Source organism: Camarhynchus parvulus, chromosome 2 (assembly GCF_901933205.1).
Source record: "Camarhynchus parvulus chromosome 2, STF_HiC, whole genome shotgun sequence".
NCBI classification, from domain to species: Eukaryota; Metazoa; Chordata; class Aves; order Passeriformes; family Thraupidae; genus Camarhynchus; species Camarhynchus parvulus.
In genome coordinates this window covers 130,465,302-130,478,622 of record NC_044572.1, presented here as the reverse complement: position 1 = coordinate 130,478,622, position 13,321 = coordinate 130,465,302, and the positions used below count along the sequence as shown (strand labels likewise).

Genomic DNA, 13,321 nt, shown 5'->3' with positions numbered 1-13,321 from the left:
GGTCACCACAGATCTTTCATGTATTCCTCATTCCTTTTGCCTCTGGGATATTCCTGATGTGCTACCAGAGTGCAGAACCTCTCCTGGGCTCCTGAACATAGCCTGTGTGCACATAGGAGGCAGGGAGCATGAGATTAGCTAACGTGCTCAGAAACTGGGCTGTAAACACAGTTGCTGTTGCAGGAGCACTTGGAGATCTGCTGCAGGCATGTGGGTGTACTTTCACTGTTTAATTTTATGAATTTGAATTTGATGTCTGCATTAGAAGGTGAAGCTCCTCCTGTTTCCAGGGTACAATCTCTCTTCCCCACAAAGGTTCTGATCTCCAGGCAAGGGATCACTGGCTGAAATGCTCTCTGGGGATGCTGCTGTCTCTCTCATGGTTACAGAGTGTTTACCTTAGATTAAAACTCTGATATGAAGGTACCTGGTGTTCCATGACACAAATCCTTTTCTAGATATTTGAAGTTTTGTCGATTCTGGTGACTCTTCATTGCTACATTATGGAGGACATGGAAACTTTCTGCAAATTAATGTGGAGCGTGCTCTTAATTCTTTTCTTTGTAGAACAGCTCTCTGAAGAAAGCCTTCATTGTTTTTTGTTCCACCCCCGTTCCTGCATTTATGTTAATTTTATTTGTCTTGTTATCCAGAAAAAGTAGAATCTGACCAGATTTGTCCATGCATGCAATGTCATTGTTGGCAGCTGATGCTCTTTGTAGAAGCAAAGGGATGGAGTAGTAGGAGTGTTGTGGGTCAGGCTGAGCTGCAGGAATATTGCCAAAGGCGTGGGCAGCACTTTGCACAGTGCATACTTGTATTGTCTGAGCCCTATCATGCCATCAGTTTAGACAGAACTCCCTTTAGCTGTCAGTGACTGCATTGCTCCCATAACCCATCAGGCTGGAGGCACATCTTGGGACAATTCAAAACCAAGATTTTTTTTTTTTAAACAAATATGAAGAAACATAACTCTGTGGATCATTTCCATCTGGTTATCTATGCTTGGTCTCAACTCTCTTCATATCATATGGCTTGTTTGTCTTCCCTCGTACTACAGCTCTCTGCCTTCTGTGCTAGATGAGCAGAGAAAGCCATTATATATATGTACTAAGGATAGATTTAATATGTTTTTGCATTGCCTTACTTTATTATAGTTGTTATCGTTCTTTTTTTTTCCTTCCCAAAACTAAAAATATTCATAACAAAGCAAGCCAACTCTTTCACATACCACATTTCTGTTTAAAAGTCATGGTTTTAATTTCTTTGCAAAGTAAATATGTAGCCTTCTATACCAAAACTAAATTCAGATTCTTCATTTAAAGAGCTCTCTTCCTGACAACTCTTGAGTGGTCATTGAGTGTCTCTAAGATACATGTGATAGTCATCTAGTGTCATATTAATTTCTTGAAATGTATAGATAAAGGGAAAGTTCATGTTTCAAAGTGTTGGAAGGACACTCTTTGAATTATTTTTCCTTCATGTCAAAGTCCAATGGTGGCATCGTCAGGGTGTCAAAACACAACAATAACAGGTTTTACAAGAACAATAGGATCACATTAAAAAAATAGAAAACCCCAGTGTTCCTTTGACATCTCACTCCTGTAAGTTCAGGTTTGTTTTGTATTCTATAGTGTACAGAGTTATTTCAAACCCTGAGGTTTTAGGAAACTAGAAAATCTTAATGAATGGTGAAAGTAGAACATTTCAATAAATGGAAGATTGTACTGGTAGCTGACATTGTCCCCTCTTGTGACAACACTCCTAGTTAGAATATCTTGTACCCTCTAAATATTTCCCCTCTTTTGTTGGAGCACTTAAAGCATTTCTTTATCTTTTATTTGCCATGGCTATGCAAGTCATAGCAGGCTCATTGTGAAAATCAGTGCCTTTTGCACTTGTAGATGTGTTTCTCTTTTCAGAAATGTCTATTTGCCAGTAATGCATTTAAAATCTATGCTGTTATATCCAAACATGCAGGCAGAAATTATCACCTAAAAGCAATTATTGCTATGTATCTGCATTTGCAAACCAGAAACCTCATGAATGTCTGAAGTATGGTTTTGACCATGCACATTTACCAAAAGAATTTTGCCTTGCATACTGAAGGAATTTATTGTATAATTATTTTTGTTTGACTATTGCTTTTTGATGACTTGTGCCCTGTAAAAGTTCTTGCCTGTGTCTCTCTCCATTGACTGAAAATGGTATTTTTTATCTTTCAGGACTTGTGCCATTCTCATTGTGATGATGCCATAGTTCAGAGAAAGATCACAGCTATTATTGACTGCTTTATTAATTCTGCCATACCCCCAGCTTTGCAGATTGACATCCCACCTGAACAAGCAAAGAAGATTGTGGAGCACAGGAAAGAACTAGGACCTTACATTTTTAGAGAGGCACAGGTAAGAAGCTGAGTGATAGGTCTGGCCAGAGACTGAGTGCCTGATTTTAAGAACAGTCTTCGTTGCTTATGTGACAGTTAGGACTCCACACACAAGCCTGGGCTTGAAGGAGAAAGCTATAGTCATATATTTCAATGACTGTAAGGTGGAGATGGAAGAGAGTCTTCAGATTTATCCTGCTCAATAAAGAAAATCTCTGACAGCTAGCTGATCCTGGAAAGGTGTTATCCAGGTCTGTGTTACGAATTCTGGCAGTAGAAATTAATTCTGTCTATGTTCTAAATTGCTTGTTCTTTACCACTTGGTTAATGTCACAGAAGTAATTTGTAGTTAGAAAGTCTGTGGTTTTCAAGTTTTATGAAAAATGCAGATGTGAGTCAAGCACAAAGTCAGCTTAACTTGCTGAATGTCTTTCCCTCTTTTATTACAGAAAGTGTGCATTAAATGGCTGTAGAAAATTTTCTCTCTGATCTTTCTATTAATCATGTTGAATAGCAATTTTGGAACCTTTACTACAGACTTACTATTTTCTTATCCCTTGATACTGCCTTGTCTTATCTTCTAAGTCCAAGAAAAGTAGTTGTTGTTCTTTTCCTATAAAATTCCCACTGACACCTTTAGACATCAACTGTGAGTCCATAAAGCGTTTGGATGACAAGAGATGAATGACTTGTCAGAGAAAAGGGTCCATATAGGTCCTAAGAGAAAGAGAAGTCTCATTTCAGCCTGTGTAAAACCCAGTGAACTCCAGAAATGTGGCACAAAACCAAAGGAAGAACTAGGCCAAAAAGCTGTGACTGGAACCCGACAGTGGCTCACATGTCACTTTCAAGCCTCTTGAGCCAGAAGCAGTGAGCATGCTTGGCTGCTTTGAAGCCAAGTTTCTCAATGCAAATTAAACATCTAAATACATTGAAAAATGTGAGCCTTAGTACGTGCAGCAACAGAATTCACTGAGCCCCTCTGTTTGCTTTTCTAAAATTGTTTTTCTTATTCTAGTTCAAAAACGACCCTGTGAGAGATTATATCATTTAAAAATTATCCAAGATTTGCTCATAGATCTGTAATGTGGTTTAAGAGCCTTTCCAGAGGCAAAAAAGTATTTCCTTTCTCTTAAGGAGAGGAAAAAAAGCCCTCTCCCTAATGAACTGAATATTTGAAATACTTGAGCAGAACAGTGGTGCAAAAGCAATTCTACTGGTGTATATTTTATCAAGAATACTTGTAAAAAGTGATGGATGTTTTCATTAACGCAAACAATTGTTTAGGGAAATATAAAAAAAGAAAATGCCTTTTAACTGTGTTTTAGGAAGATTTCTCACCAGTAATAAACACACTGATGAAAAGCATGTGCTGAGCAAAGCTGAGCTGAAATGTCAGGACAGAGTACGTGGGAGGAACAAGGCTGTGTGTTCAAAAAAATAGTTATCTCGTTCTGCATTTTATTTTACAGTCAACTGTTTCCTTAATACGATCAAGATTGACTTTATTTTCTTCCTGCGCAGATGAGTATTTTTGCTCTTCTGTTTAAATTTTGGCCAGAATTTTGTAAATTCCAAAGCAATCCAGAGAGCGACAAAATTCTAGCTTCCTTGGAGAAAAAAAAGGAAAAAGATACGCAAAAGATGGAAGGGATAACAGCAAAGGTAAGGCTCATAAAGTTTCAGGTGACCGCTGATGAACTGAATAACATGAGCAAAGATACATCAAATAAAATATTTCTTTCTCAGCCTGATCCAAAGCTACCTAATCTTGTTAGATTTCAAGCTTTACACTCAACCCAGTCCTAAGGTGATTACTTCCCAATTCTGCCAATACCTGTACATATGTTTGAGTTGAAGCAGGTGAGTCAATGGGATACTCCTTTCGTTAACCAGAGGAAAAAATGTATTTTAGTCACCTTTTGTGCCAAGAGAAGAGCAAAGAGGAAGGCTGAATTAAGAACAATACATCTGTGTACAGTCCGTGTGTACTGTGGGCTACTGCAGACCTGTTTGCACTTTCATGATATATTGTCTTATACTAGAATTTACGTTCTGGACCACAAGTGAAATCAAACCAAACCCAAACCAAAATTGATTTCATATCTATTTTCCAGAAGGACCATTTGAAAATCCTGCACATTGTTTTAAAAAATATTTATGTGGTAATTAATTTGCATAATCTTTGCCTTTGCTTGAATATTTCTCAGCTTTGAAAGTGAAATTGTTAGACTGTTCACAGCAAGTTTCCAGACAGTTCCAGCGCAAAACAAACTGTGACCTCTACAATGGAATGCTTGTTTGTAAAATTGTTTTTCTTGGATTTTTAAAATTAAAATATAATGGACTTCTTTTTCTATTGATTATAGGCTTTGAAAAAGTTTATTTTTTATTAAATACAATTGTTTGGCAAGCTTTGAGGAGAGAACATTCTTTTAAGGACAGAGAAATTACTGGACTTGCAAACTATAATAAGTAGCATTACAGAGACGTTGATGTATTCTAAATACCATGTAGATGTGTGGAGATGTTCCACATGATATGAACCACACAGGTATCTGGACAGATACATAGGCCCATAAGAACATATATGCATTGTTATTCTTATGCACATGAAAGCTGAGGACCAGTGAAGCATTACTCAAGGCCACACAGCAATGTCAAGGGAAGTCTAAAATCCAAGAACTCATCTTACTTTCTCCAGAGCACAATGTCTCCATATATATATATGTCTACCAAGGCCATTGGCAATAGTTATAAGTGCAAGAATGCAATATTTCAAAGTAACAAACTTTTACATTTTCACAGACTTATTTTCCATCTGTTTGTTGCCTGTCTATGAGATTTCTGATCAAGCTCAAGGAATAAAGAACAAATCTTAGGCAGGAGGGCAAAAGCCTAGCTTTTATTGAGAACAAATGGGAATGGTGAATTATGCTTCTAAGCAGGGAAATAGAGTAAGAAATTTTAGAAAATGACAAGCAGAGAATGCAGTTTTGTAAACAGTTTGTAGACTGTTCTTCTCACAAAAAAAAAAGGATCAGTAAACCAGTTACCTTTTAAAATCTCTTAAAAGAATGGGTGCAACACATAATTTTTTCCAATATATTAAAAATCCTTTTTTCTTTCTGTTATTGTTTAAAGAATTTGCTATTTCCTGTTCTCTTGCCTGAGATTTCTGTCGTCTCGGTGACAGCATAATTCAAGTGATGCAGTATCCCTGAAGGATACTGATAAGTTTCATCTAACATGAGCAACAGCAGGTTGACTTGTTGGCTTGTGGAAGGTGATGATTTCTTGGCAATGAAAAGAAGGACTATGTTCCTCTGCCCCACCAGGCTCATTGAACAAGAGCAAAGCTTGGCAAGGGTTAGAAACAGCTTTTTTTATATATATCTCCTCTCCACCCCACACATCAGTTGCTATTTTGGGTTTATGTCAAACAGAGCAATCATACTCCTAGGGGAGGAATTTGCTTTCTTCTTCCTTTACATGTGTCCCTGGAGCACTGAATCTACCTGTGCTCACCTCAATTTAGAACTGAACAGATAAGAGTTGGACTTTCATACAGTATAGTGGAAAAATGGGCAGACAAGGAGCTTTTCACTTAGTAATGATGCATAACTTGGTATTGTTTGACTATCTCAATATTTTTTTGTGTGGCTATTTGTTATTTAAGGGGCAAACTCTACCAAAGAGAAGAACTCATCCTGACAATGGACTTTTTCCTTTGTTAGCTGCTAGATGCACATGCCACATACTTTCAAATATATGTCACTTTTTTCAGACTGCCTTGATGCCAGTACTAGTATTTTGTTGTATACATGATTGCATTTTATCTCCAAAATAGATTTTGGATTTTTTTTCTTTCAAGTGCACAAAATAGCTTTAAATTTTTAGCTTTAACTTACATTGTAGATTTGTACATACTCCTTCCATGTCCTTAGCAAAGAAAGCCATCAACATTATTTTCCTTTTCTGTGTTTCTGCTATGTCTCTTAGCAATAAGCTTATTTGTTAGTAAGTGGTGTAATGGCATGGGATCTAAATCCACTATAACGTTGCTTAATTTATTATGAGAAGTAATTTTTAAAGACCTTGCTTAATTCACCATTGTCATTGAGCGAGCCAGCAAACATAAACTGCAGTGCAGTAGTATTCACAATGTCTCTGTGTTTGCATTGGCGTCCCCATTCCACCAACTGAGTGTGCCACAGAAGCTACTGAGCCTGTTTCTGCAGAGAAGATCAGCATCACACTGCCTGGGCAGCTCTGTACCCGAAAGTCACTCTTACAGGTGATGGGTTCATAGGACAGTGGGAATTATGACAAAGGAAAAGACACTTTGGGAGCAAGGAAACGAGACAGAGTGATCCTTTTCCAGATCTTTCAGGGACTTACTAAGTGACTTTGGGAACAATTTGATCCTCTTTTTTCCCTTCACTTTCTCTCTTGGAACATGGGAGGGTTATATTACTCAGCTCTTGGAGAGAGCTCTTTGTGATGTCAAATATGAACATCGATTGATGTTTATGAAGAGTTTTGGGATCATCAAACAGAATGTGCAAAAGTGAAACAAACCAACATGAAAGTGACAAACAGTTAATCACCAGAGCAGTTTGCCAAGGGTTACAATGCCTTGTTCTTCTCTGTAGATTTTACATTGCCTGTTTTCCTAACTTGTATACTTGTAGTTCACACACAGCTACTGGACCAAGCTATAATTAATCATGACAAATCCTACATTCTATGTTTATACTTGAGGCTAAATTAGAGGCTCACAATGTCCTCTCCGTCCTTAAAATATGTTCTGTTGCAGATCTGCCCTGTCACCTAGCTATATTTTGGAGCAGGTATTGAATCTGAAAAAAAGTTGATCTGTAGGAGTGTAGAGGACAGGAAACATGAACTAGAACAAAGAAATGCTTTAAAAAAGCAGCTGCTACTTTAAAATATGCTCAGCACGATGAATTATGAAGCTAAGCATTACAAAACATTACTGCAAATGACACTATCTCATTTCCAATGACAATTTTTGGTTCCTCAGACTTTGCTTTTTACTTCAGCTCTGTAACTATTGTTCACATCTAATTATAAGTTTTTTTGCAGGGTAAAGAAGTGGGGAAAAAACTCATTAATTTGGCTCAACTTAAGTCCTTGACTCAACCCAAGTTCTTGACCCAACCCAAGTCCTTGACTCAACTCAAGTCCTTGACTCAACTCAAGTCCTTGACTCAGCCTGAGCCCCTGACTCAGCTTAAGCCCTTGACTCAACTGCCAAAGAGTGTTTTGCTAGATGAGCTTGATGTTAAGAGAAGATCATCAACAGCTTTAGCACCTATAGAAGGACCTGGGAGGAAGGTAAATAATACATGTTCCTACAGATGTAATTCAAGAGAGATAAAATAATCTTGGGAAAAGGGAAAGGGGGAGTTTGGTTTTGAATACTGCTATCAGATGGTTCTTCAATAACTGTTCATTCCTCTACAATTAGCTTTGCTGTTTTAAGTTTACCTGTCTTACAGGTGATTTTTTTTGTTCTTTATTAATTTTTTTTAAGATGTAGGTTCTGAGTAGTATTAACAGCTAACCGAATGTTAAGGTCTTATGGTGTATGGATTAAAAAAAGAATCTATATTTAAAGATAAATTGAAGAAAAGGTAGCTCAGTTCTGGAATAAGAAGCTTTTCATTATTTGTGAAATTCATATCCTGAAAGAATTAGGTTTAGGCTAGAGTCCTATTCTGGTCATATGTCAAAAACTGAAGCTGAATTCCTTTAGAAAATCTAGGTATTTGAAAATCTAGGTATTTGAAAACCACTTCAAGACTTCTTCCATAACAACTCTGACAATGCATCAAAACAGTAGTGAAAAGGTAACAGTTATTTTACCCGGAAATGGGAAAAGCAGACATGCTACATTGGGCATATCAAAGGATCATTCATGGCTGAGTTGGCATTGCCAGAACATAACAAGGAACCTGTGCAACCACAAAAGCACAGATATGTCATGAGAATCAGGAGTAAATCACACTTTGGCCACTGCTTGTATTCCATAGAGCTCTTCCCATGGCATTATGGTAGTGAAGAGCAGAATATAGAAAAAGGTACTGTGAAATAACCCCAAAATCTGAAATCACAGTGTGAATTGCATAGATAAGCTTACACTCTTACCCTTAAGTGGACCTTTTTACTTTTGCTCATACCTATTTTAAAAAAAAGTGAGTTGAGCAAGCCAGTACATCCCTGGTATACATTTAAACCCTCAAGAAGAGGGCTTAATAAACAATAATATTTTAAAGGGCAGTTTCTTCTTCCTTCTGCAAGCCCCTTCCTACAATAGGAAGGTGATAGAAGTTCTTACTGAATCATGATATGACAAATTGGCTCCAAACTTCTCATGCCATTAGATAAAAACCAGGCCAAATAAAAGTGCGGTTCTCATCCTGTTTTGGAAGGGCAACCTATTATTTACATGCAATCTGAACTGTAGTTGTTTTCTTTAAAAGCAGTATTTTATCCTTAGAAAAGGAAAGGATGGCATCTCCAGTTGATCTGCCTCTAGTGGTAGCAGCATTCTGCTGGAGAGGGCAGGCAGAAGGAGCTGTGAGACTCACAAACGTTCAGTGAAAGGACATAAGCTAGAAACAGCTTTTCTTATATGTATTTCCTCTCCACCCCACAAATCAGTTGCTGGTTTGGGTTTATGTCAAACAGAGCAATCATAGTCCAAGGGGAGGACTAAGGGTGTAACACAGAGATAAAATTAAGTCCTTGATAGCACAAATGATATTTTGGGAGGGTAAAGATCTGCTGCTTTGCTTTTGAAGAAGAAAGGAGAGAGAATAACACTCAGACTAGGGATGAAGAATAAATAGAAACATTGTATCTGTCAAACTTGCTTAAATCATGGTGTTTTGAGATTTACTTATTTACAGGAATACTCTTTCTCCCATTATTCCAATATTGTAATTTAAAAAATCTTCTTAATATTTGTAATTATCCAGTAATAGGAATATAACATAAACAAGTTTTTTATCTTACTGTTGAAATGGATCAGAAACTACAGTGATGTGACCTGAAGGCTGATGGTTTTTGATGGTTCTTGCAGGCTTCCTGGTCCTATTCTAAGTACATAGAAGCCTTGGAGCAGGAAAGAATACTCATCAAAAAGCAAGAAGATCTGCAGAAAACCTCATCATCATCACTCCCTGCAGGTTATTAACCAAGCTCTGTAGTTTAGCAGGACAAACTTAGAGCATAGGTGTACTTGTGTCCTTGCAGTACAAGGACTGCTTGCTCTTCTTCTCAGTTGTGTACAGAAACCTCTGCCTCTCTTTTGCTGTCTGTAGGGGAGTTGCTCTCTGGGTTGTACTCATGAGTGGTATATTTGCTAAGAAAGAAAAAGTGAAAGTTGCAGGGAATCTTTGCACTGCCTTTACAGCACAGGTCCTGCTGCAGAGAGGAATAAAGCCATTTCTTCATTCTGCAGTGACATGGCAATCACATACACATTTCACCTCCCTGGCTTCTTGTGCTTCATCAGCTTACATTCAAGCAGATACTGAAACCTCTTTCTCACAGTATGTTTCTCACAGTATGTTCTCTGTCAGTATGTTTTTGGAGGCATTGCTTCATCCTTGCTTCAGCTGTGAATATCCTTGTAGGTCTTTGCCAAGGATATTATGACCTGTTTATTTATTAAAAATATCCATTTAGTAGTAGGGCTAGCAATAGCACTATGTAATATTCAGTTCCTTCACTTTCACATAATTTTAATTTTTTTTTTCCAAATGCAGGTTACTTGTCTATGTCCTCCCGGAAGCCTGAATGTTTTGTAAAAGCCACCATTCCTACAAAGCCTAAATTCTGAATCTTCCCAAGAAGCAGGAGGTGAGTACCAGACTGATGACAAGTGTGCTTTGAAATGTGAATTCTTAAAAGCCAGTTTTCCTGCTGCCAGTGCTGATGCTCATTAGTAGCAAGTTATCCTGCTCCAAATCATGTTTAACTGAAGCTGTACAGCCTCCATATGAAAACAAGCTTATTTTTCACGTCAGCCATGGTTAGCGGATCTAATGTTGACCAGATGGAATTTTGTTGCAAAATGGCAGTCTCTGAAATTAGGTTATCTAAGCTTTCCAGTTAAGATTTTTTAAATAGGAACATGAGATGACTGGAGAAATCTCAGACCCTCTGAAGTTACTGTCAAGAACCTGACACAGAACTAGTAATAGATCACCTCTGCCAAAGCAAATTAAATATTAGACTGAGAGAAAGAAGTGGGACAGCAAAAAAAAAATAATTGATAAAGACAGAAACGCAGATTTTGCTTCAAGGCCTAAATTCCTAGAAGGAAGAATTGTCTACAGGTTTGGCTTTTTAGGTGTTTTTTAGCCTATGTTGAAATTAGGTGGACTTAAAAAAGTTAATAGGACTTGGAATATTGCTGCTTTCCTTCTCTGCTCCTCCTCCCTCTTCTAATTCTGTACTTGGCACTGCTATTTTAGGCAACTTGGTGTCCTGCCCTCATTAGACCTCCTAAAATTTCAAGTGTCTGAAAATAATCTTCCTGTGGCAGCATTTTCTGAAAATGACTTCAGAGAAAACTGCAGCATTCCTTGGTCTTCCCTCCCATTCCCTTTCTGCCCTATTACCATGTTCTACAGTTCAGTTAAAGTAATCCATCTACCTGGGGCCTCCTGCACCTCGCAGGTGTGCCTGTATTCCATACACCTTTGCCTTCTCACTGCTGTTATGCTCCCCGTGGAGTCCTAGTGCAGGGCCTCTGCTCCTGCTCTGTGTCTGAGAAACCTCCAGCTGGGCCCACAGGGCACCTGCACCCCTTGCTCCAGCCCAGCCTAGCCCAGCCCAGCCCAGCCAGCTCTGGCCCTCCCTGGCTATTCCAGACTGGAGAACTGCATTCCTGCCAGGCACCAGGCTGTGGTACAGACTAACACAATGAGAAAGTTGAGGTCCTGTGAGGTTTCTCCCACCAGGCTCAGTTGCAGCCCACTCTCTAATGCCTCTGGAAATTTGCCTGGCAGCTATCCTATAGTGATCTGACCTCTCTGCTGGTAGGGTGAGACAGCTACACAAGGCCATGAATGCTCTTGATGGGGCGTCTTCCCTCCACTTTGTAAGAGAGCAGGTCACACCTGGTCTGTTGGGGATAGGTGGCAAGGCTGGCAGCAGGAGGCTTGTGAGAAAGGCCAGGGCTGCCATGTGCTGGGCACAGCCAGTCCTAGTTTCCTCCAAGGACCCATCACAGGACATGGCTGATCCCTCAGCCAAGATGATGGCACCTTGGGGAAACACATTTCAGAAAGAGGAAAGAAAGCCAGAGAGTGGAGGAAGAAATAAAAGGAGTGATAAAGAACAAAGGGAACACCAAGGGCAGAGGTGAAGGTGTAAGAGGAAGAGGTTAAGGAGAAAGTTGAGGAAGAGGAGGAGGTGCTCTGTGGTGGAGCAGATATTCCCTGCAGCCTGTGGAGGATTGATGTTGCGCCCAAGGAAAATAGTGAGTAGGAAGAAGGAACTTCCCAGTGCCAGAGTGCAACCAGTGGTGGTTACAAGGAGGGGAGGAGAGGTGCTTGGAGTGAACTTGAACCTGGGAAACATGGAGGAAAAATGTTTTCTCTAAGTGTGTATATGTTCTTATTTTCTTTCCCTCTCTCCCCCACTACCTGAATCAGTAATGATTTATTCTAATTTGCAATAAATTGATTTCCCCAATTTTAGCTGATGCATTTATTGAAGAACTGTTCTGATTATTCCAACTGGCTGAACACAGCAATGACTTTTTTTACCTTTTCAGGCACATTAAAATCTCTCTGAGGAAGGGAATGCAGAGACATTCAATGGAGGTGGCCAGGAGACACAAATGTAATGTCCTTGCAAGGTTTGTTCTTACAATTCCAGAGTAAAGATGATGCCTTAGAATATTATTAAGAATCAGGGGATCAAGGGTAGAAAATAAACATGTTCCAATGCATTCCATTTCAACCTGATTGTGACACTGGCTCTTGTGCTCATAATTTAATCATACACCTTGAGGCTCAAATCGCAGTAGGATTCCACTAAAGTATTCACGGTGCAAACTACTAGGTAGTCTCCACCTTAAACATCTTATAATCAAACCCAGTTCTTCAGTGCCTGATCTAATGAATAAGTGAAACACTGCCTTGAACTGACAGCCCTGAAGCAGTGTTTTGGGACACTGTGCTCTCACTATGCAATTCACACAACTTCTGTTCATCAAGGATAACTCATGAGGTCTCTGAGTTATTATAGAGGCAAATGCTCTTGTTGTTTCCTCCCAGTTAAGTCTGTTTCCTGTTCCAAAGTTCACCTTCTGTCTCGTTTCTGAGTTTTGATCCACAAGAAAGGCTTAAAATTGATCAGGACACAGATGGGATTGGGACCTTCTATACAATATCGATAGTCCCAAGGCATTAGTCAACAGAGGGTTGCTCTTGTGTAGCTCTCCCTACTTCTAAGAAGTTCTAAAAAGACTTGGGGCACAGTTGATGAGGGGACTAAGGACCAAGGATTAATTGAGAAATTAAAAGGGGGCAGGGGAAAAATTAACTACTAGGCAAGAGACAGGATGATACTAGACCTCCACATTCTTCAGACCTCTCTAAAAACCAGTCCCCAGCCACAAAGCTGTTGGCTCCATTCTCCCCCACATGTGTGTATCGCATGTAAAAGAAAGGCTGATCAAGCTCCAGTGAGCTGTTCCTGAGTATTAGCCCTGAGTTAGGAATGGGACTGTCTCCCGCTGGAGACAGGCTGGCAGGGAATAAATACACTTTTATGGATGCAGTTGCCCTGATCGTATATTCTTACAGGAGGAGCAAGGGAGATCATTGGTTCAGTTCCTGCTTTGCCCATGGTTCAGAGTTTGCTTCACGCTTGTCTGCACTCGTTCTG

General features: G+C 39.2%; 1 protein-coding gene across 1 annotated transcript in view; it reads left to right on the top strand.

Annotated features, from left to right (window-relative positions):
• RGS22 (regulator of G protein signaling 22) overlaps window positions 1-12,718 on the top strand; it is a 61,068-nt gene extending 48,350 nt beyond the window's left edge. Inside the window, 6 exon segments of the mRNA XM_030971823.1 lie at window positions 2,226-2,405; window positions 3,911-4,072; window positions 7,496-7,747; window positions 9,498-9,603; window positions 10,186-10,279; window positions 12,204-12,718. Of these exon segments, the coding sequence (XP_030827683.1) occupies window positions 2,226-2,405; window positions 3,911-4,072; window positions 7,496-7,747; window positions 9,498-9,603; window positions 10,186-10,259 (774 nt within the window). The 3' untranslated portion in view covers window positions 10,260-10,279; window positions 12,204-12,718.
• Window positions 12,719-13,321: the final 603 nt, after the last annotated feature.